This window comes from Diadema antillarum, unplaced genomic scaffold, assembly GCF_040938485.1.
Source record: "Diadema antillarum isolate AM-2024a unplaced genomic scaffold, OU_Dant_1.0 scf00000110, whole genome shotgun sequence".
NCBI classification, from domain to species: domain Eukaryota; kingdom Metazoa; phylum Echinodermata; class Echinoidea; order Diadematoida; family Diadematidae; genus Diadema; species Diadema antillarum.
Genome location: NW_027270999.1, coordinates 2,297,680 through 2,323,578, shown reverse-complemented (window position 1 = coordinate 2,323,578; position 25,899 = coordinate 2,297,680). Strand labels below are relative to the sequence as shown.

Sequence of the window (25,899 nt, the reverse complement as noted above, 5' to 3'; positions counted from 1 at the left end):
CACCCATTTCAAGCCAGTGGAATCTACTGGTTTCTGTCGGTTTCTACTGGTATAACTTCACACTTCTACAACCCTCTTCAAACCAGTAGACTATCTACAGGTACCTGTTGGTTTCTACTGGTTTGACTTATTTGTTTTACATGTATAGGAGATTGACTGGTTTGTACTGGTTACCACTGGTTTGACTTAATATTTTGACACCCCATTTCAAGCCAGTGGAAACTACTGGTTTCTGTCGGTTTCTACTGGTATAACTTCACACTTCTACAACCCTCTTCAAACCAGTAGACTATCTACAGGTACCTGTTGGTTTCTACTGGTTTGACTTATTTGTTTTTCCATGTATAGGAGATTGACTGGTTTGTACTGGTTACCACTGGTTTGACTTAATATTTTGACACCCCATTTCAAGCCAGTGGAATCTACTGGTTTCTGTCGGTTTCTACTGGTATAACTTCACACTTCTACAACCCTCTTCAAACCAGTAGACTATCTACAGGTACCTGTTGGTTTCTACTGGTTTGACTTATTTGTTTTACATGTATAGGAGATTGACTGGTTTGTACTGGTTTCCGCTGGTTTCACTTGTTATTTTGACACCCCACTTTAAAGCCAGTGGATTCTACTGGTTTTTGTCGGTTTCTACTGGTATAACTTCACACTTCTACAACCCTCTTCAAACCAGTAGACTTCTACAGGTACCTGTTGGTTTCTACTGGTTTGACTTATTTGTTTCTACATGTATAGGAGATTGACTGGTTTGTACTGGTTACCACTGGTTTGACTTGATATTTCGACACCCCCATTTTAAGCCAGTAGAATATTCTGGTTTCTATTGGTTTATGCTGGTATTACTTCATCACAATTGTATGACCCTCTTCCAGCCATTACTACTGGTACCTGTTGGTTTCTACTGGTTTGATTTAATTCTTGTTTATACATGCAGAAAAGTGACTGGTCTGTACTGGTTCATACTGGTTTTTCCTTCTTTTAAAGCCATCTTCAAACCAGTAGGCTGCACGGGTAGCCTACCTGTTGGTTTTTACTGGTTAACAAGTAATGTCTTAACATGCATAAAAAAAATGCTGGTTTGTATTGGTTTCTACTGGTCTGACTTGTCTTTTTTCAACCCAGTTTTGAAACCAGTCGACTCTTCTGGTTTGTACTGTTCTCTACAGGTTTCCCTCTCCACTTGAAACCATTAAACAGTACTGATTTCTTCTGGATTCTACTGGTCTAACTTTGAATTTAACACTCCATTTGAAAACCAGTAGACTCTACTGGTTTTTATTGGTTTGTTCTGGTCTTTTGACCAGTTGAATCTAATGGTCTCTATGGGAATCCTACTGGAACCCTCTGGAAATTCCCATAGAAACCACTCAAATCCGGAAACCATTAGAAACCAGTAGAAGGTCTCTACTGGTTTCTACTGGTTTCTATGGGAATTTCGACCTGGGTAACAAAAATCCGGTTTCAACGAAGTAAAAATTCAGGCCGCAACATGATCTGCTGTATGTGTTTTTATTGTTTATTTGTTCGGTTATAACGAAATTCCAATATTACGAAGAAAACTGCGGGTCATGAGGACTTTGTTATGACGAGAGTCTACTGTATGATGGTAACTATTTCATCCATCCATTGTTGGTAATTGTATATACTGAAACAAGAATGCATAAATTATGTAAACATGTTGTTTTCATTATGTATGAGCAGAAGGGCATTGTCATGTACTGATGATATGCTATATGGGCTGCTTTTCATTCTCTTAAATTGCATAGTTTTTATCTTACCTCTGCCAAGATATGCATGCAAAAAAATTGCAAAATTATTTTTGATTATGCTCTTGAATTCATGAAAAGAAAGAAAAATAAGAGTGGATCACAAAAAACAACAATACTAACATACAAAATTAAACAGCTTCCACTATAATTTGACTTCTGACTGTATCGCCAGATCAACTTTTCAAAGTCCCCATTATTTCCCATCTGTACTCAAACACACAAGGACAGCCTGGCTTGCACACAACAATGGATTTGATCATGTAAAATTGTCTTGTGGTACAGCAGTACAGCCAGGATAGATTATTCTCACAAGCTACACACAAAGCAGGTGTTCTAGCAGGTGCCATATTGATCCACTCAGCTAATAAGATAGCATGGGTGGTTGTACTGGAATGGAGTGTGTGAGATGATGTGTGTGTGTGTTTGTGTGTGTGTTATGTATTCATGTGTATAGCAGTCTGCTCCTATGTGTATGATGTATGTAGGCTTACTGTATACCCTGACATGCATATGAGTTTTAGATAATTCTCTGCACATATAATTTATGCACGAGTAGTACGCTTTATCTAATTTGGAGAGGCCCATCTGTGAGTTGTGCATATATGATTAGCTAATTCCACAAGCCTTCAGTGCCTTTTAAACATGATACATTGTATAGCTATAGTAGCAAAAACAGAGTATAGTTGCCAAAACTATAAGAGCTAGTGGAATTTATGTTGTTCAACTTATTTTACAAAGAGAAAAAGATATGAAAAAATAAACAAACTAAAAACATTCCTGTGCATCAGACACAAGAAATGGCTAACCTCCAGGAACTATGATATGTGTGCAAATAAAAAGCTGTATCTTGTTTATCATGAAATTTTGCAGCAATTAAAAGACTTTTCTTGCACATTGTCAATGGCCTGGGCAAAGTGTGAAATCTTTGGTCACCTGACTGATTTGAAAATTAGTCTATTTTCTGATACACCTTCTTTTTACTTCAATCAACGCTTTTCATATTTTGTAAGTGAATGGGATTGTTGTAGGAAAGGTGAATTTTACGTACTAGGCACAGTGTCCTTGCAACAATACAAGCATAAATGCTTTTACTTCTTGCACAGAATTATATATCAGGCGCCCCCTCACCAATAATGTTTTGCATAGCTGTACAGATCTAAAGTGTATAAAGGATACTTTCTGTATTGTAGATATGAGGGGTTGTAAGCAGACTATAGGCGTTTTCACATCAGCCCGATGTTTCGAAATAGCGCGCTATATTCTGACTTGGGAAATTAAAAAATATCTCGAGCTTAGATTTTTATCGGGCTGATGTGAAAACGCCTTATTTGTGTACCTTGTTAAATGATGACTGGATGATTTATGGACACAAAATAAAAGCTGACATTCCTTTCATATCTAAATGACATTTAAGCATAAATATATTATGCAAAATTTAAAGCAAAGACAGTGCTGAAGGGATTCCATGTCAAACTCTCAGGTTTTTAGTGGGAATGCTGTCTTCTTTGTGGCAGATGATTTGGTAACGGCTTTTGTAGTCCTGATCTAAAACAAGAAAAATGTTGAGACATCACGTATATGTTTTAGTGTATGTTACAGAACAAGTTGACATGCATGTTTCCTTACACATAGTATATACTATGCCATAAACAAACTAGCTCCCTTAATATCAGTAGAAAGCCCATAATGCAAATAATCAATTATTAGAAGTCATCAATGACAACTGTCCAATTATGAATCTCTTGTTGGTGCACATATAATGTAGTTTGTGTGGGTTGGGAGTCCTAGTAGCCAGTGTTAGAGTCCTATTTAACTATTTGAGGGTTCTGTTTGTGTCTATTTGTTTATAGTCTCTAAAAGGACTTTCCTTATCTGACAAGGATGTGTGTGTGTTCATGTCTGATGTTTGTTTAAGGCCTCTAATTAGAATAGTTTCAAGGGATTTAGTTGTCAATCCTGGAGCCTGTGTTGAAAATGTGTTAATACAGTGTACACCTTTGCTCCTAGGTCCTAGATAGAGCTGAAAATGTCTGTGAATGATGGGTTTTGTCGCTGACCTTGGTAATTCTCTTTGTCTCAAAGTTACAAGGCCTGAATATATTATTAGAATTCTTACCCTGTATTCTATCAACCATGCCAAAAAAAAAAAGTTTAGGTGAACAGTAGTGTCTACACTCTAACAATGATAGATAGGTCCATACTTTTGAGAGAATGTTGATCCGATTGAAAGCAGTAATTATTATGTATTGTCGCTGGGGCGATAACAAGACCTCGTATCTACAAAATGTCTAATGTTCAGGAGAGCCAAAAACATGGCGGCCAAAGCACTGTGGCGAATGGGATAGCCTTTCCTTTGGCATGCCGTGGTGGCTTCATTTTTGGAGTAAGACAGTTGGGATTTGGACAGTACATCACTTAACCCATTATTTGACCAATAATCCAAAAAAGTCATTTTCACCAAAATTGCAGATACAAGGTCTTATCACCCCAGCGACGATATGCTACCTCTTGGAATGTTTCATGTCATTGTAACTTATGATGCAAATCTATCCGCTGCGATGGTTAATAAAACATAGTCTTGTGTAACCAAAGAGAAAAAACGTCATTATAATACCCATTAATTCACATGTGAGAAACTTAACCCATCGAGGACGAGTCCCGAGTATACTAGGGCAAGTGTCTATGGGAAATGCATGTTGTAGCAAAATCAGCCCATCCTAAATGGGTTAAATGAGTGTTCATATGGCTCCTTCATTTCATTCTGTATCTGAAATGATCAATGACACAATTCCATAATTAAGTGGCTACAAGCGTTTAGCTCTTATAAATAATAGATATAAAAGTCATATAATCCATGGTTCCAAGAGAAAGAAAAATTCATAAAATAATAAATTGGTTGAGAGCAGATCATCAAATGAGAATGATAAGGGCGTTAAATTGCAACAAAAGCCATAGTGTTTGAGGCAACTTGACGCCCTTATCATTCTCACCCAGCAAGATGAGAATTAAGAACGTGAGAATAGAAATTTCTTTTATGGGAGACCAATATCACATTTTGCTACCCCAAAAATGCTCCCTACCCCAGGTCTCTGCCTGAGTCAATATGACTGTGCAAAAAATGATGTGTAAAATTCTGAACCGTTGAAATCAAACATCTTTGGATTCAAGGGCATTAAAATTTTTGTGTTGCTAGGGAGCTCCAAAAGTGCTGAATACAGCATTATGGTAGTAGAAATGTAACCATTCTGACAGTAGAAATTCCTCATGTATGTGAGAGAAATATGTGAAAACTTCATTGTCAAGGAACTGTAAGTCTACGTGTTTTTCAAGGACATGTTATGTTTGTCACCCGTACATGCACACACAATGTACAGAATGCATGTGCTATCAACCATACAATGTAGTTTGACTGTTGATTGTAATAGAACTTTGATTGCATGTACAGTGTACTACACTGTCAAATATGGCTCATTCTTGCATAGCAGAAACCATTGTGTCATATAAAATATAGTACCGTTATGGGTATTTACAGACAATTAGGGAGCCTCCAACTTTTGATGACATATCAAGTGACCATAAAAATCAAATGAGGTTTAAAAACGAATTGCAAACTGAAAGGGTTGTAATGGGCTTATGAACAAAAGAAACTTTCAGTACATGTTTCAATGACTGTGATGTCTTTTTTGGCAGATGAGCTACAATAGAGTATGATATCTGTAATAGAAAGGAGGATAAATCCATCAAGATCTGCATCAAATGGCTTGGCTTTGGCTATTTAATGTTTGGTGGCATTTATTAACTGTGGTCACTTTGATTATATTATATTTTGACTATGTTTCCTTTGTACAAAATTGGAATTCAGTGCATTGATGAAGTATTGAAGAACATAATATACAAGTGTACATAAATCATAAAGGTTGTTATTTATGGAAAAAGTATTTTTTCAAGTTTCTGCTCAAAAGTTATACTTGTTTAACTGTCTCAATGACAAATGGGTCTGACAAACCATATTTTCATGTCTTGACAGCAAAGGTCCATGATGTAGTTGATATAATATTTAAAGAACTTCCAGCATGATCTTTGTGTAACAAGAACCATACAGGACATATTAATCTCATATCTTTTATCTCAAACAACTCATTTTTTCACTGTGACTCCAGCAGTGGTTCATAAAAGGTATCAGTCATTCTTCTACTTACTATGCAGAATGAATGCAAATTTTTGTTAGGGGGATGCCATGTAAAATCCCACAAAATGGCTTTGATGTGTGGTTGTAGACTGAATTGGAACATTGGAATCAAAATCCATTATTTATTGAGTATCTTATTATTGGGGAGTGTGTCTCCCCATGAGGCTGGCACACCCTCAGTGCTTAATGCTGGTATTGGAGTAGAACAGCACAGAAAATTTTGTTCTATCAATAGTGCACTGCATGGATGCACAATGCAAGCCTTGTAGAGTGTGCAGATAATAAAATATATTTTGAAAAAACACATTTTGAACTCTGCCATGCCACATGTAGGGAGGTACAAAGTCACCTAGTCTAAATAAGCCATATCCATTCAGGATGTTTGATAGATGCTGAGAATTCAAATAATATACAAAAAATTATCTGTGGTTATATAATCATTCAACCGTTAATGCAAATAACACAAATAATTGTCCCTGGCATGAATTCCATAAATCTATCTTGTATCTCATATCAAGTGCAATAGAAACCAAACAGTACTATGAAAACCTTTTATGAGGGAAATTGAGGAAAGAGGAAAGAACAGAGAAACAAATATGATTTGGGAAGGGAGAGAGAGAGAGTTTTACGAGGGTGGTGTGGGTGTGGTACATGTATATAAACTCTGTACAATGAGATATGCTGTAGGCTACCAAGACAGTATACACTGCCTGTTCAGAAATTTTGGGTTTTGAATATCATGATGATTGTTGTAAAGCATATCTACAGAGAAATGAAAGGTGACATTGCACCTGAAATAGCATTTCCTGATTTCTCTAATAAACAAAACCACTTGCAGGAATATATCCAGCTTGATGAATGAAGTGGGATCAGTTTGCTAGTTCAAGACTTCTGATATCATCTGTTGTTTATCTGTACATTGTTTTATTGTTAGGCATGCCTGATGCAAGCTGTGCTTTTTGATGCCATGAATTGTTTCTCTATACAAATGAATTTTCATTGTGATGATTTGGTATAGAAGGAATCTGTAGGACCACAATTATTTCTAAGGAAGACCTTCTCATGCTAGCTGCACTGTGTGAGTCAACTTAATTAATTTACACATAATAACTTTATTATATTTACCCTTGTCTAACATTTATTGTGTGGAAAAATTCCTGTTTAGAGCAATTGTAAAAGTGAGTTACTATCATTAAAACAAAAGATGTTTGAAGCAACAGCAGTGATATTAAAAAAAAGAAGACATGTGCCATCTGACTAATCAGGATTTGGCTGACTCAAGTATGTATTACTAATCAGCCAAGGAGTGGGCCAAAGACTGCATGAGAAAAAGGTTATAGACTTTTTCCTAAAGGCATTTTTCAGGCCGGTAACTTGCTCTATGCAAGAAAGATGCATTGAAACCATTGTTAAAAATTGTGAAAAAAAGGTCATCTGTATTGCTTTTTCTTGCCTCACATGAAAAGAACTGGTGCTAGAATTGTGCTATGATTTGCGCCCAGATGGGACGACAGCCAAAGTTGGACACGTGAATAGAATTTGTGCATGAATGATCATATTCTTGGTTACATTTAGAGGCTGGATTATAATTTCTTTGCCTATTGCAACCACAATTCAATCCAGAGCAGAAAAAAAAAAAGGAGTAGGAGGAATATTTAGTGAAATGGAAAGGTGATGATGGTATAGCATGCGCTTCATTGCTTTCATTGTAAATCTTTGACCAGATTTTTTTTTCTGGAAAGGCAGTACCCTAACAAAATAAGGTTACTTCATTAACCCGTTGAGGATGGCTTGATTTTGCTACAACACGCATTTCCCATAGACCCTTGCACGAATATGTTTGGGACTTGTCCTCAATGGGTTAAATGCAGAATGTGATTGGGTAACTATAGATACATGATGATTGCTTTGTGTTTATGAAATTTTATGAAATTTGAAGAAAATCACTTCCTTCCCTCACAAATTGGTAATTATATGATGTCATGGATCCAGTACTTTCCTTCACAATCAAAGATTTTCAGATGTGTATCCTTTCTTGGATATAAGTTTATCTGCCCAAATGCGCTTAATTTACCAGTAAAGACTTATATATATGGAAAAATGTATTTCCTTGATTTTGGTATTATATCTCTTATGTCAGAAAACTCCATCCCTTGTACTGTGTTGTTGCCAGTTTGTGAAAGCAGTACAAGGGATTTCACTGAATTTTATCAATTAACTTAGAATTCAGACCTTATGGCATGATTAGAAAGTTTGTTCAAAATAGATTCTTTGTTGGGTTACTCTGCATGTGATTGTATAGGGACTGAGCCTTTGTGTTGTTCCAAAGATGGAAAGAAAGAGTAATAGAACTCTTAATTGAAGAGGATTGCATGTGACAACCATAAGACATATTAGACAGTGTGTTAAATTAATTCCTCTCATTTATGAATCCATGCAGATGGCTTCAGCAACAGTAGACAACAAATGGCAGAAGGATGCCGCCGACCAGAACTTTGACTACATGTTCAAGCTCCTCATCATTGGCAACAGCAGTGTGGGCAAGACTTCCTTCCTCTTCCGTTACGCAGATGACTCCTTCACATCGGCATTTGTCAGCACAGTTGGCATTGACTTCAAAGTCAAGACAGTCTTTAGGCAAGACAAGAGGGTCAAACTACAAATTTGGGTGAGTCAAGACCAGAGGGTCAAACTACAAATTTAGGGGAGTCAAGACAAGTGGGTCAAACTGTAAATTTGAGAGAGTCAAGGCAGAGGGTCAAACTTCAAATTTGGGTGAGTCAAGACAAGAGAGTCAAACTTCAAATTTGGGTGAGTCAAGACAAGATGGTCAAACTTCAAATTTGGGTGAGTCAAGACAAGAGGGTCAAACTGTAAATTTGAGTGAGTCAAGACAAGAGGGTCAAACTGTAAATTTGGGTGAGTCAAGACAAAAGGGTCAAACTTCAAATTTGGGTGAGTCAAGACAAGAGGGTCAAACTTCAAATTTGGGTGAGTCAAGACAAGATGGTCAAACTTCAAATTTGGGTGAGTCAAGACAAGAGGGTCAAACTGTAAATTTGAGTGAGTCAAGACAAGAGGGTCAAACTGTAAATTTGGGTGAGTCAAGACAAAAGGGTCAAACTTCAAATTTGGGTGAGTCAAGACCAGAGGGTCAAACTTCAAATTTGGGTGAGTCAAGACCAGAGGGTCGAACTTCAAATTTGGGTGAGTCAAGACCAGAGGGTCAAACTGTAAATTTGAGAGCTCATAGTCGAGGCAGAGGTTCAAACTACATATTTGAGTGAGTAAAGACCAGAGGGTCAAACTACATTAAATATGGATGAGTTTTGAAACAACAGGGTCAAACTGCAAATTTGGATGAGTTAAGACAAAAGAATCAAATTTCAAATTTGAGCGAGTCAAGACCAGAGGGTCAAACTACTACCTTTGGTGAGTCAAGACAGGAGGATCAAACTACAAATTTGGGTGAGTCGAGGCAAGAGGGTGAAACTATAAGTACAAGTAAGGCTATAGAAGAAAGAAAACCCAAACCCAGCTTTTGTTGTAAAGGCTGAGATCCAGTGATCTCATTTTTAAGACATTCGTGCACATCTGTTGTCTCGTCTCCAGACTTTCAACTCGGCACAAACCTTACTGTCATTCCTTAAAAAATGTGCATACACACAGAAACAGACAGAAAGATGCACACACACATGCACACACACACACACAAATTATCACACTTGGAGACTGAATGACAGACTCAGATCAAGTGGATTGACAGGGGCATGGAGAAAAAAAGAAATAAGGAATACTGTGGCAAGATGATATTGATTGTAAAGAAGGACTGAATTCATTCTTCTTGCTATAATGCCTTATGGTGCGTGATATTTCCCCTGGGTGATTGCTTTGTACATTGCACATTAGTATGCCTTCAAGACCACTTGGTGTTTTTTTTTTTCTTTTTTGCACATGTGATTTGCATAATGCCCAGACACGCTTCTAATTTGAAATACAAGTATCTATCTATCTATATACTATGTGTGCAAAGTACTCTGAGGATTTTAATCCTTAACACAACACTGCTTTTGACGAGAAAATACTTTTTTTTTCTCCAAGCAGCCATCTGCTGCCAGCTGGTGATGTCCAGTGGTTGCCATTGTGATTTCTGATTTTTCATTAGAATTATTGAACCACAGGCAGACAATGATATGCCTACTAAGTATCATTAGATGTAAACCTTCAAGCTGTAATTTCCCTCTGATAGGTTGGTGCAAGAAGAGCGATTGATTGAAATGATTAACACCACTGTTCTGCCCAAATCTTCCCACAATGAACCCATTTATTAGTTAATGATCATCATCACCATCAGCTAATGAAACAGGCAGGGTTTTTATCTCAGCCACTGTCTTATATTAAACACTAGCTTGTCATAGAGATGAAGTCATTTCTGTTGATGTCAGTAACAAAAACACACCGAGCATTTTTATCATTTCATTTTTTTAAAGGAATTGTTATTTTAAACAATTTAATCTCTGGCTGATAATATAGTAGAAATAATTATTTGATATGCATTATTTTTCATTGGGTCAAATGAACTGAAAAGCTATAAGATTTGATATTCAAAAATTCTATTTTTATATATAAGCAGTATACTACCTTGAACCTTGAAAGATATAATCCTGATAGCAGCTTGTCCATGAGCCTAAACTGGGATGCTTGTGCAACAGTAGGTGACAGTGAAAAAGTTGTATGTAGGCCTCCGGTAAAATTTGTGTGTACCATCATGTACCATGATGACTATAAACAGGAAGTGATGATGAAAAAATATTGATGCAGTCAGTTCTTCTTAAAGTGATGTTCTAGAAATGTGATAAGTTAGATGACTAGTAACAGGGGATGATTGTCTTAGGTAGCATTTTTTAGAGTATTGGAATAACACATGATGTTCATTTTCCTTTTATAATGTATTTTGTCATGCAAGATATCTGAAGTAAACAATTAGTTATAACATCTAGCCATTTTACTTTAACAGTAATGTTTGGCTATTGCCACAGTGTTGTGAACTTGAAAAACAAAAACCATGATAGAGGAAAAAACTCAAGGAAAAGTGATACACTTTTGCTTGTGATAATTTGCTTAGAAATCAGCAAAATTAGAACAGTGCTTCAAATTAGACATCATTTGTACATTGATGTACAATGTTTATTCTTCATTCTTGCCTCTACATCACTTCTAGCTAGAAGTAAGTGGCATGCCTTTGTTATGTAATCCAATGCCTGACCAAATGGAGAGGAGGCATTTGTGAAATGGGAAAGTCTGCCTCAATACCTTCTCAGTCAAGCATATAATTACTCTGCCCCATTGCGAAGGAGAAAGAGCAGCTGAAGCCTGATTACGTGATGCAAAGCGATGGCATCATTGCTAATTGAAATGCCTAATGACTTCAAAAAGGGGACCACTTTAGATTACCAATCTCATTCTGCCTTAGTGAGTCCTTAATAGGAATGGGGAAGGAATAGTACCCGTACTTTGGTCCTTTGTCCCCCTTTTTTTACCAGGATGAGAAAATGAACAATGACAAAATGGCCACCATCTGAATCAATGTATTGAAAACAGGTTTGTATACAGCATGTTTATTGGCATGATTTATAAGATTCAGTCTTATTTATGAAGGAGGTGATTTCTAAAGACGTTCATGATTACACATGTTAACTGGTACAGTCGTGTAGTATGCACACACAAAAGGTGCACTTTGAACAAATTGCAGTCTTTAAATTGATGCTTTGAGGAGATTTACCCAAGTCTAGGCCAGAAAAAATCAAGAGATTTGCCCATTTTATTACATGCCAGAGTAGTAAAAGATAGTATTTACAGGAAAGCATAAAGCATAAAGCAATCTACTCCTTCATAAAATTGTTACTTATATGTTCAATATCCATGCCTTTGCAGAAACAAAGAAACAAAAAAAAATAAATATCAAATTGGTCTGTAAAATGGTAGGAACCAAAATGTCAATTGATTTTTAGAATGTTTGAAGCCCAAATGTCAAATTTGTTTGTAGAAAGATTGGAACACAAATGTCACTTGGTTTGTAGAATGGCTAGAACCCAAATCTTGATATCTGAAGTAGATATGAAGTTAGATGTGTAGAGATATAAAAAAACAATTATGCCAAAATTTTCCTGTATAATTTGTTAAAAGCAAGTGACCCAAAAACCATGACATCACTAGTTCTGAAATATCCCTTTGAGCTCATGTTAGTGGTCCATGAATGTAACAACCTACTTGTAAGTTACAACAGAAATCCAAGATAATTACTTCTTTTTTCAATCAAAAAGGTAATGTCTGAAGAATTATGTCATGGCATATATTGAGTTACCAACTAGAAATCCTTCTTTTGGTGTTGATGATAATAATAATAATAATTGTGTGCATTAATAAGCCAAATAATACATTTTCTTTTTTACTGCATCAAACTAGCAATTTTATGTTCCTGGTTATCAAAGCTGCTATCTAATGATATTCCTACAACTTGTAGTTTGAAGTCTCAGCTACATGATTGCATTGCTTCTAGTTTCTCCAATGTGTGAAATGAAATCTACAAGAAAAAAGGCGTTGAAAATGAATGCTGATTTTTTTTTTCATAATGGAATGAAATCCTCCCCTTTTATATCTTAATTTCATTTTGCTTAAAACCCATTGAGGAAGGACTGATTTTGCTACAACACATGCTTCCCATAGACAACTGCCCAAGTATTCTTGGGACTCGTCTTCAATTAGTTAATCTTTTCTCTGCTTTGATATTCTCTTGTACAGTTGTAGACTCCTTCCAAGACTCTTGCTGCACGTATATCACGATCTATCAACATTACTTTAAAAAGGGGAGTTTTTATGCAATCGCCTCATCATGAAATCAGCCTGAAAAATAAAATTGAGCAAATTTGTTGCTTCTAATGCTTTAAATGGGCCTTTGAATCAAGAGTGTTTGATTGTGAGACGAGGGAAGGAAGCATGAGAAGGTACTGTATGTGTCTGGTACACATGTATGCTATCGGTAGTATCATTGTAAAAAAAAAAAAAAATTCTTTTTTTGAGAAGCTAAAATGTCTGTGTGCAAAATGTTATGTGTAATATTATCTCATATCTTTGATCTTGAAGTGGTTATATGGCAGGGGTATAACTGCTATGTCATTTGTAGTCTTCATATATGTTATGTTGTTTGTAATCCTCTTTCTAGGCCTATAGTGTGAGTGAATTTGCTGTCGTAATGCAGACCAGTCACCTTTTATCATAGTAGACTGCGTACTGCCAAAACCTTTAGTTGCTATGGCAGTGGTGAGCTTTTGAAGCACTTGCTCAATTGTCATTAACATACATGTCCATGGAATTAGTATGAAGAATTCATCTTACCCGGCCTAGCACAAAATGTTCATTGCAAGAAAAGAAAAAAAAAGTTGTGTATTCCCAGTATTTTCCTCCCATCCATCTGTCATGTTTTTTTTTTCTCTCTCTCTCTTTTTTTCTTTCTCTGTCTCTTTTTGTCAGCCTCCAGCTCTTTCTGTGTCTGTAGTAATAGGGAGAAGTGGTTACAATCCCCAGCCTAATGTGCTGCCTGGTGATAAACCTTGCATTATTAATCTCATTCCAGTTTTCGTGTGCTAAGTCTCCCCTGCTCCCCCCTCCCTTCCCCCATTGCTCGACAAGACTGACTCTCCCCCTCTTTCCTGACTCTTTTATGCAGACTGAATTTTTATCTCAGCCAGTGAGTCATTTTCAAAGGTTTGAGTCATTTTTATCATAATTTCTAACAATTTTGCCAAATCTAGCAGGTCTGAACTTGTCTCTTCTGGAGTCAGTCCTTGCAACACTTACAATGTTTTCTGTCTTTATTTTGTTGAACACATAATTTCATACAACATTCAGCTCTTAGCTGTTTATTTGTACTACATCCTTATTTTCAATAATGCTAAGGTAGAAACATTTTGAAAGATCATTTGTTTTTCTTTGCATTGGGTTAATTCAAGCTACTCAATGAGATTACAGAGTTCAGGAAATAGAAATTATGTTATTTATTGTATAGCTTGTTCATTCAATAATTTCTAAGTAGTTGTCTTATTTTTCTGTGAATTCTGTTGAAAAAAACAGGCCCCATAGTTAAAATACCTGGGCTGAGTTCTCACAGTATCATGTAACAAAGATGAGTTACTTTCATCACATAAAGTGATGCTTGCCTACAGACCTCATGGATTGAATCAATAATAAATAGGGATGGTGTGTGAGGATGAGTGATTACAACTATAGCTCAAGCTGTGTGCAGGAGGATGAGGATTGGAGTAAATGCATCAGTGTTTGTAGGGGGCGAGAAACAAATGGGGTCATCCGACAAAAGAGACTTAATGTCAGGGATAAAATTTAACTTTTAATGGTGAATATACCATAACCTCATTACTGAGAGTGTTCATCTGTGAGTAGGTTTACAGTTCATTTATTTTTATTGAGGCTGCTTCATGGGGTCCCAAACAGGCATATGTTGGAAAGAATATTTTATGTAATTCTTCACAATTCCACTTGATTTAACATACTGCCATTTTCAAGAGACAGATGAAGTTATTCCAGTGATTCTTTACATAGGGCTTGTCCAGTGAATGGTATTATTGCAGTGTAGATAATCCAATCAATGAAAATACATTGTACTGTACTTTTATATGACACTAATTGATGGATGTTTTTACTGCTACAGATTAAATTGAGCTCAGCAGAAGTTTGCTTCAAATGTTTTTGAATAGATGTTGTATGACTTCAAGTGATTAGATTGCTTTTTTTTTTCTTGAGATATCTTGTGCATGTACTTGGAGCGCACCTTGATGGGATTCTATACTAATTTTTTTTTTCGAATAATTTACATCTCGCAATACATACTATAACAACAATACAATTGTATATGTCTTGTACCTGACACTGTATAAAACAGGAAAGAAGTATTTCAGAAATATATTGCTTATGCATATTGATACATGTTTAGATAGAAGGATGAATATATAGATAGATAGATAAATAAATAGATAGTATGGACAAGCCCTATGTAAATGAGAGAGAAAGAGAAAAAATAGAGAGGGATAAAGATATAATTTGTTACACATTATATCCATTATGGATTACATGAAATTTGTATAAAATGTATAAGTGAGATGCAGAGCTGGGATACCATGAAGCATCAAAAGTATTCAATTTAACTTCAGAAAATAAATACAAAAATCCATAGAAAAAAAGTCAAGTACTGTTACAGAAATAGGTGCAAGGGGAAAATATTATTGTGAATCCTAATTCACATGACATTTCATGCAGGAGAGAGCAGAACATCAAAACAAAAAAAAATCAAAGAGAGATTTATAAGCAACGTTTATGAACACTGCTAATCTTTCCTATTGGAGCCAGGCAATGAGGTATGCATGGAGAGCTGTGGTAAGCACTATGAATATTGTATTATGATGATAATGATGATGATGATGTGTGCATGAAATACCAAGCCAGCTGTTGGAAGGCAATCTTTTTAGATGGATCTCATATTCTGAGAGGAAAGTTGGTTATCAGAAAACCACAGACTTTGTTGTGCTTGCAGCTCTTAGTTTTCCAGGGTATTGTAACCATATCTTGGTGCTAAACACAGAGCAAGCTGCAGAGAGTGCGTGGGCTTTCACCAATTCAAATAGGCAGGAGCCCTGGGGATGCCTCTATGTAAATATTTGGATGCACATATTATTTAATTCATCTTCCACAGTGAAGTTGAGGTTTGAGCTTTGGGGACATACTCTGGGTTGAATGATCTTTCCTGACGAGTAAGACAATCTCCTGAGAGTGAGGCTCCCACCCATAAATAGCTGCTTCTTAATGGAAGTTTTCTGCAATAAACAGTCAAGATATTGTTGTCAGGGCAGGATTCGGCATGCAACGAATGCTTGCCAATAATGCCTGTTATTTTGAGTTAGGATAGCCATTTGAAAAACAATATGTGCTTATGGGATTCTGTCTGTAGACATGATATCTTATCATTCTTCTTTCTGACTTGCTTTTCCCTTTGAAAAACAAACCCACGTCTCCTTATCAAGAAAATAAGAACAATATTTGTGTCATTTTGTATGGCAGTTTAACATATTTATATAGGGAATGTTATAGCAATAGTTATCAATAGCTTTGATATATTATGTTAAAGGGACTGTACAGTACTGGTTGAGGTGGGGAATCGAGTTTTGAACATTCCTAGGTGAGATAATGAAAAGCCTCTTATGAAATATGAAAGAGCATGTAATTCTAAGAAGGATTCAACGTTTATTTGATGAAAATTGGTTTTCAAATGGCTTAGATATCCCAAAAAGTGCTAATAATAAAAGGCGACATGCCCCAACTTTACTAGAATCTCTTTGTTTCACCTTGTTTTTGGATATCTCAGCCATTTCAAAACCGATTTTCATCGAATAGACTTGTGATACCCCTTAGAACTGCATGCTCCTTGACATCTCATAGAGTTGTTTCTGAATATCTCACAAAACGTTAAAAGCTAAATCTTCACCTCAACCAGAACTGTACACACCCTTTAATGAATGCTATTGATAGACAAAGTCTAAATTAAACATTATACAAAAACATTGTACATCATAATGATTGTGTGCTAATTACCCAAAGGTGCATTGAATTCATGCACATTACATAATACACATTAAATTATTTTTTTCACACCTTTTCCTCTAGGCTCAGAGTGCATAAATATCATACATATTGTCATGAAATCACATTGTCAATTTTTCTACTTTGTCTTAAAAACAAAAAATTACACAGTGAATTTGTTGAAATTAAAAAAGAAAATGCTAGTAAAATCAGATGAGATATTATTTGTGGGTGGCAACTTGTGTGTAGGATGTACTTAAAATGTACTCTTATGAAACTTTGAGAGAAAAAAATAGACTTGGCCTACAACATGAGATTTCCAGAAAACTATTAGTCCAAGGCAATGAAAAACAGCATTAGACACTGCATAGCACAGCAGCTGGTGTACAGTGTCCTTTGGAAAGCTTTCCCCTACATGTATTATGCCTCCATCCCTCACAACGCAGGCATAAATTATGCAGGTTGTCGCTCCGTAAGAAGGATGAAGAAAACTCATTCATGGACTCTGTTCTCCTGAGGCTTGCATTGGATGCACTACCAGCAACAATTCATCAAAGGTCACTGCCAGTGTGTAATTGGGTGATTAAACAAGCTATATTTGCATTTTCTGCTGAGTCAGGCTTAGGTAATGGTGTAGAAACACTATCCATTATGGAGAAATGAATGTTAAAGTAGGACTGAAAAGGGAGCGGTAATTAGCTCCATTGACTATCCTGATAGAGGAAGGCAGAGTGTATGATGGGATACGAGAAGGGGGAGGAATTGTGAAGTGGACAGTAATGACCTCTGGTCTTTAGCAATGATCAAACTACTCATTCTTAGTGATTCACTTGGAAGCCTTTGAAGTCTTCTGGTCCTTTTTGCCTTTTATGTACATACTTTGTGATTGATTCCTTGCTTTTGATAGTGAGCTACAATGTATGTGCTGGTCAGACTTTTATCGTAGTGTTATCAAGATCAAGCTCTGTGATTCAAATTCACAGAATAACAGAGATCTTTGGACTGAATCCTTTGAAATCATCTCTTGTCTTCCTCTCACAGAACTTTACCAATTCACAATTAAAGCATATCCACTCCATTAGAAAGTCACACAAACAATGTTATCTGTAAAGTGGTCTTTTTTATTATGCAAATATACAAAGAGGCTTGAAAAAAAAAGTGTTTGAATATCTTCAATTAGATATGAAAGAGAATGCGGGAATACTACAGTGCACCCCCGTTATAACAAACACGGTTATAGCAAAATTCAGGTTGCAAAATTATCCAGACATTGTTCTTTATTGTTTATTTGTTCAGTTATATTCAACGGTCCCGAGGACTTTCGTTATATCAGGAGTCCACTGTACATCGAATGCTTAATATTAATAGAATAAGCCTGAATATATTCACCAGATGACAGGTGACATTATAGTCTCACCATTCAAGTATCTTTGTTAAACTACCTTATATAGTGAATGTAACAAATTTTGGTGTTATGAAATTACTCTCAAATCTTAAAGGACAAGTTCACCTTCATAAACATAAGGATTGAGAGAATGCAACAGTATTAGTAGAACACATCAGTGAAAGTTTGAGGAAAATTGGACAATCGATGCAAAAGTTATGAATTTTTGAAATTTTTGTGTTGGAACCGCTGGATGAGGAGACTACTACAGCTTGTGAGTCATATGCGTACAACAGTACAAAGAAAATGTAAAAGAAAATTCAACATATTTTCACTTTTCTCGCATAATAAAAGAGCACTTGACTTGCCTCTTTCTAAAAGGAGGGGGAATAATATTACCCATAAGATTTGTCGGTAACGAGTCAGGGGAATGTGTACTTTTTTTCAAAAGATGGAATTTTGTGAAATTCTCTTTATATTTTCCTTATATTGTTGTACGCATGTGACATCTAAGTTTATTCATACACTGCAGTAGTCTTCTCATCCAGCGGTTACTGCACAAAAACTTCAAAAATTCATAACTTTTGAACGGATTGTCTGATTTTCCTCAAACTTTCAATGATGTGTTCTACTAATATTGCTACATTCTCTCAATCCTTATGTTTATGAAGGTGAACTTGTCCTTTAATTCGGGTATTTCATCGGGAAGCATATGGAGTGTCTTGAGATGCAGAAAAACCACATTGGTATTGTTTCTTTCTACAAATTATGAAGTACATTTTTTCACATACTTCTTTAATGCCATACACTGTATGTCGCAACTACTAAATGTTTTGTGTATGTATGTGTTTGTTATTGTGTTTGTATTTCTTTTTTTGGGGTGGGGCGAACAGAAAAAGGAATGCAGCAGATGAGAACATCATTACCCATAAGACAAGATGCTGCTATTCATGCTCTCTATCATTAAAGTGGTCAAGCTCACAGCACACACAAATCATCAGAATACAAGCATGGGGTCACATTGTGCGGCCATTAAAAAAAAAGTTGCCTTTATGGAACATTAAATCTCCTTGTTTGCCATATTAGCGTGGGTGAAATCATGTGACACTTTAATACATGCAACTTGATACTTGGTACAGTCTTTTTTATTGCTCGTGTTCATCACTTCTAACTTTTGTTATCCAACTTCTTTTTATGGTAAGTTCATCCCATGCTATGGTGGGGGAGGGGATATGACGTAGATAAATGAAGACCATCAGTGCTGACCCTTGTAGTGTGCCCTGTAAAAGAAGAACCGCTTCATGTGAAAGAGATTAAGATGTGACCGGTATCGCAATCAGTAAGTTACATACCACCTGTTCATGACAACAATTAATGCAGTGTTGACCTGTTACTGCATATTACTTGAAAACATTCTCAGTATGATGTACTGTATTCTTTAATTAGCCATCTTGGGCTTTTTAAAGAAAATTTGAAAGATCCTCATCCCCATGGCTAGTTGAAACATATTTTGAAATAGATCTTGGGTTGACAGTGGATATTACTCATGTCATTTGAATGTGTATACGTAGGTTTGAACATCAAAAGAAATATGTTTTCCTTTTTCTTTTAATTGCTGGGCTCACATGGATGTACTGTGAGACTTTAGAGACAAGACATTATATTTTACCCAGATGTTGTAAATATGTGACAGTGCACCTCAAAACGAACATAAAGTCGCACACACTGATTTTGCGTGAGGACTGAAAATAAGTGAAATGGGTCAACCTAGCCGAACTTGACTTTTTCATATTTTCTGAAAGAGCAGGTCTTCTTTTACATTATGCTAAAATTTGGTATCATAAAACGGGCAGGAAAGTGTGTTTTTTAGCAGTTTATCTTGAACATTTTTGATAGAATAGTGTGATTAGGTGTGTCTTCAGAATCCCTTTTTCATTTCTGAAAAACCTTGTCCACACTCTTCACTTTCAACTCTAATAACTTTTGAAAGAATAGTGCTACTGCTTTGAAAGTTGGCATTAATTATGGACAGAATGTGTTAATGAGGCATGCTTAATTTCACTTTAATCTGATAATCCCTTCATTGTTGTTACTCCAGTGGTTTACTTCCTGTTTTTTATCCCATTCATCGCACAGCCAGCACGGTTTGGTAAAGATTAAGCGCTTGAATAGACACTGTACTTCAAAGCCTCTTTTCTCAGTTCACACTTTTCCTGAGGTTGTGCTTTCTTTCCAATATTAAGATAGGTTAGGAGAGTCCATTTGATTTGAGTTATACATCATTTTAAAGCTTAAAGTCTGCTCTTTCAGAATATGGTCTTAACTAAAAATTCATGTCTGGCGACTTTTTGTTTGTTTTGAGGTGCACTGTCACATATGAAGTGTACCGGGTATTGCGTGATATTACATGTCCATTAAGTTAGAAGTATCTGGAGGTAAGTTTTCACTTGAGTTAGTAAGATTGATATGAAGATAAGACTGTCTTCATTCCTCTTTTCAAAATTATTTCCCCATCTTGGACCTACATGTACCTTTCATGACTATCCCCTACAAGTTTGTATACCATCTGTGGATGTCTGTGTTATGTGTTTTTTAGTGAGTATGATTTGATGTGTGGGTGTTGTGGGAACTAATGCACCATGATGCACACATTATGTGCATTAAAAATCTGTTGCATATATAATGTCCAACTTTCTGAGTGGATGTTTTGATATCAGTGATTAGTGATAGCCATACAGCTGTCAGAGGCTCAATGTGATATTCTAAACTATACCCATCTCTCTTTTGGCTCCAGATATTTTTACCAATAGATTACGGTACTAAAAAGCAGTGTGTTGCAAGGTGTGCAGTTTACAAGTGTAATGGATTTTTGCAGCTACACACATTTGTAGATTCTCCATTCCTATTTGGACAGCTCCCTGTTGTTGAAACTTCATACATTGTTCCATGCCCATCTCTCTCAAACCCTTTGACTGTATGTCTGTCACAGTGGCTGTAAATGTTTAAAGTGCAAGCTTGCATGCCTAATAACACACACAAACATTGCACACTCTTATTCATCCATTTTGTGTGGTAAGCTGAAATGTGATGGTATATAATTGCATACACAGAGAAGACCCTAGATATAAATATTCAAGGTACTGAATGGAGAGATACTATATGTCTTGTGTAATCATGCGAAGATGATAATCTGCTTGGTTGGTCATGCCTTTCATGGCGTGGGCTCCATGCCAGGGTGGGCTTCATTCCAGGGTGGGCTTCATTCCAGGGTGGGCCTACTATAATAATATGACCTGTACAGCACTCTTTCTCTGGACTTTCAGATTCTGTCATGTAAACTGCTGTCACTCAGTGTTCATGGATACATCTTATTTATTCTTTTGTCATTCATAAAATTATACCTATCCTTCCATCTGTCTTAATCTATACATAAATGCATATAATGCATATATGCATATTGATACCTACATCGCTTTGCATCAAAATAGATTTGCGTAATATGACATCTTGAACATCAATAAATGTAGTTTATACTGTATGCCAATTCCTGAATATGGTACAAAAATCACCATTTTTTTGAAAGGTTAATGGTTGTTTTATGATATATTGTAATTGATACCATCATATGAGGAAAGCCTATGGTTGAAATTTTTGACAGTATAGTGTAAGTAATAGTAAGTAATTGAGCATGTGCTTGTGACTGGTCAAGTACATGCAGCAAAAAAAAATGCATAAATTGTAATGTGGAAATGTGATGAGTTAATTAAAGAGCCTATAATGGGAGTATAAATGGTGGTGTCATACAGACTACAATATCCACAATGACTTGACAAAAATTGCACGCTCAGCAGCGACCGTGTGTAATGATACATTCTAGCAAATGTCATGTGATTAGCAGTTGACCAATTGGATAGCAAGAATCTTTGTAGTTTCGTTTGGTCAGTGTTACTTACTCCACAATGGACTGCGGTTTGAAAATACACATTGAAGACTGTATCTATGTATTACAGCTCTAGAGAATAAAGCTCAAAGGAAATGATAATACTGTAAAAGTGGAAATTTTGGCAGTGTTGAAATTTTTGCGCATTTCTTCCAACCAGAAACTAGCGTGAAAATAAAAGCAAGCAAATATTTTTGTTTGCCATGTGTTGTAGTAGTTGATGTCTTGATTCTGCAGAATTAAAAACATCCAAAACTCTTCTCACCCGGCCAAGCGTGAGAAATTAGTTTCGCAAAAATATCCACTAGTGGGCAAGTCCAAGATAACGCGCGCGTTACGTATGGGACATTCAGAGACTTTTATAACCTGAAAAATAGTGTTAATGGCTTTTGATCATATTAAACTTTATCATGGTGATTGATATCTAGGAGAAGTATAATCATGCAAAAAATGGAGAAAAATGACCTTCACAATTATATTTTAGAAGAGAAAATATGTGCCGTTACGTATGGGACCAGAAAAATTTTGTTTTTTTGAACATTTTTTTCAACCTCAAAACTCTCTGAAAGTATTTCATTTTACAACTTGTAACTCACTGTGATGAAAGTCACAACACTCAAGATTATCACAGGTAAGTTTCGTGTCATTAGGCAAAAAGCTCTAATCACAGGTTCTAATTAAAGACAGACATGACGTGTTACGTATGGGACAGTTACGTATGGGACAGTTTGTCCCCCATTCATTTAGTGTGTGAAGAACCATGTTTATGGGTATTTTGCATAATTATTGAAGTAAAATCTGTTGAAACTACTCAAATACTGATCCAGATTGTCAAGGAAACAATATTCCCCAAATATTCACCATCCTAATCATATTCAATCATATTTTTATATTTTTATGACCAACCCGAGTATGCATGCCCTTTGTCCCCCATTCGTTTAGTGTGTGGAGAGACATGTTTATGGGTATTTTGCAAAATAATTTTGCAAAATACCCATAAACAAATTTTGCATAATTATTGAAATGGAATCAGTTGAAATTACTCAAATACTGATCCACATTGACAAGGGAACAATATTCCCCAAATATTTACCATCATAATCATATTTAATCATATTCTATATTTTTATGACCAACCCGAGTATGTATGCCCTATTTTTATCAGGATAGTTACTACTGAAAAATTGAATAGTTTAAAGTGTTAATTTCCATTGATGAAGGGCAGTTTGCCATTTCGTTTCAATAAAAAACAACTTGACACAAGAAATATTAATTTTTATAAATATAAAGCAATACCTGCTGCGTGGAACCCCAGTGATCGAGTAGATATATGATGTCTGTCTAGCAGTCAGGTCATTGATTCGAGTCACACCTCGGTATGTATGCCCATGAATTTTGTCGTGGCTATTATTGAAAACTGAATAAGGACAATTTGTGTATCACTTGCAATAAAAAAAAATTCATTTTACTTTATATTTTTTTAAATATATATCACAACCATTTCAAATTGGATCTCCATCACTAAACTTTGAATTCCTCTAGTCCTAGGATTGTATGCTCTTTAGTAATTCATATAATTGGTTTCCAATCATCTCATTAAATGTTGAAAACTGAATCCCCATTTCTACAAAAAACTATACCATCCCTTTAATGCTGATTTTTCATTGTGTATTTTGCCATTTTCCCCTCCCCCTTTCTGAAAATTGTTCAGACAAGTACATGTATTGTTTAAAGTGTCTATAACTCAAAAAGTAGCCACAATGTTGGGATGCTTTCTTCAGGATGATTGACCATTTGTGTACTGAGAGACCTTCCCAGCTAGCTACATGCATTCACATGCATTATGTATGAGGATGTCCCATACGTAACGCATTTGTCCCATACGTAACATTATTTCAATGCCTAATAAAAAGTATTTCTTTTACTGTTTTTTCTTTTTTCTATGGTATTTAATTTCTCTAAACGATAAATTAGAACTTTCCAAAAGGGCATTAATATAACCTTAGCAATTTTAGAAAAAACCTAAAAAAATGACCTCAATTTGTTACGTATGGGACATCTCATGATAGGACACGAGCTAATTTGCATAATCATATGCATAATCCCTAAATTTTCATACCAAGTTTAACTATTTGATGAACTTCTTGTGTCCACATATTAATCAAATACAATTTGCTTTCCTTTGAATTAATATGAATTTTTATAAATGTCCCATACGTAACGCTGTGTTTCACATTTATGCAAATGAAGCCCTTGAAATTTGCATAAATTTACGTAATATAATTTTTTCCTCCATGGAACTCAAAACTTCAACTCATAAGCTTCAAAATGATACCAAACATGTCAATATTGAGCAAAGATGAAATTTTGCCTTCTGAGGGGACCTTATCTTGGACTTGCCCATGTGCAGAATGGTTGTTTTAAGATACATTAAATTCTTAACACACTATTTGGTTAAAAAAATACTGGTAGTTGCCTTTGATTTTGTGCCTGGTCTCAAACAAGATGAGTGTGACTTTGGATGCAACCAACAAATTCCAATGGAGCTAGAATGCATGAATGCATGATTTTCTTGGTATTGATATAATATGATGGAGTATCCCACGCAACATTCATGTATGACTGGAGGTTCTCCCTTTTTTGAAAGGGATAGCATGGTAACATGACTAGCAATTTGTTCATGAATTGTTACGACCAAAATCACTCCGAGAATGATCGCACAAAAGAAACAATCAACTGATGTTCAGGCGGTTTATTAACAGTGATATAGTAGGTACAGACTGGTAATCGGTTTCACATCAGTACAATAATGATCAATAGAAATAAATATAAGTCAGTAATGGAATCACTTACGTACGCATTACACGCAATATCCCTGGAAATGTCCAAATACGATGCTCGATGCACAAACGAATGATCCGCGATGCACCGATGAATGATTCCTCTGACGTAACTCCAGAGGCACAGGTTACGATAGTCCACGGTATAGATCCGGGGTAAAATCCACGATATACGTCCACGGCGAAACGTGCAGGGTCCAAATGTTGTGACGACCACGTCCAGTTGATGCGTTGAATGATGATTCACTTAATATTGTCCAGCTAGGAATCCAGCCCGTCACAGCTTTTCCATAGTAATGTCCATTGACACAAAAATGGTGTCTATCCCCAATGAAGACAAATTAATTATCTGCAGGCAAAATGTCTCCCAGGCCAAGTATCTCCACAAACATAACAGGTCAGCAGGTAACACAGGACTGACTATAACAAGTCGCTTCAGAGCCAGAAGTGACGTAACTCTCAGAGCAGAGGTGTTGGGTACTCTGCCTACTGCAGAATTCCTCTGGCTTATATACTATCCATTCACCCCCTTCTAGCACATTCTATAACTCTCTCCAACCTACTAGCCAGTCCAAGTTCCAGGAAACCTGGATGACTCACTGCCTAACTATGTACAAAACATCATTACCAAGAATAACTACCAATCACATTGGGCTACAGGGACAGTGCCTCACTCAGCCAAATATGTAAGCACTTCCCAGAAAATTCTGGAAAGGGTGAAATCATTCTAGATTGAGTGAGTTATAATGTATTTCCTGTTACATGCATGTACTGTATATCTACATTGTATACCACCTAGAAAATTCTCCACTGATCTGGTCAGCCTGTATGTACTATATCTATACCATGTAGAATGTTCTCCATGAATCTGGTCAACCTGTGTACATACACATTAAAACAGCCATGCATACAGTACATCATACATATGTACATAACTACTAGTGTGTACATTTGTGACACCATCCCCCATGGGAAAAAGAAAGCCTTGCCATAGCAAGGGTTTCTTTTACCTTCACAATTTCTCATTATTATTTACAATGAATGTGAGGTAAAATCCAAGTCAAGCAACAATAATCACATACTATCACATGTATTAACTCCATGTTCTCTTTTCATGG

General features: G+C 36.0%; 1 protein-coding gene across 1 annotated transcript in view; it reads left to right on the top strand.

Annotated features, from left to right (window-relative positions):
• The window catches only part of LOC139719410 (ras-related protein Rab-3-like), a 79,542-nt gene that overhangs the window by 27,944 nt on the left and 25,699 nt on the right, over positions 1-25,899 (top strand). The window contains exon 2 of the mRNA XM_071630826.1: positions 8,411-8,638. Within this exon, the coding sequence (XP_071486927.1) occupies positions 8,411-8,638 (228 nt within the window). The remainder of the gene's footprint in view (positions 1-8,410; positions 8,639-25,899) is intronic.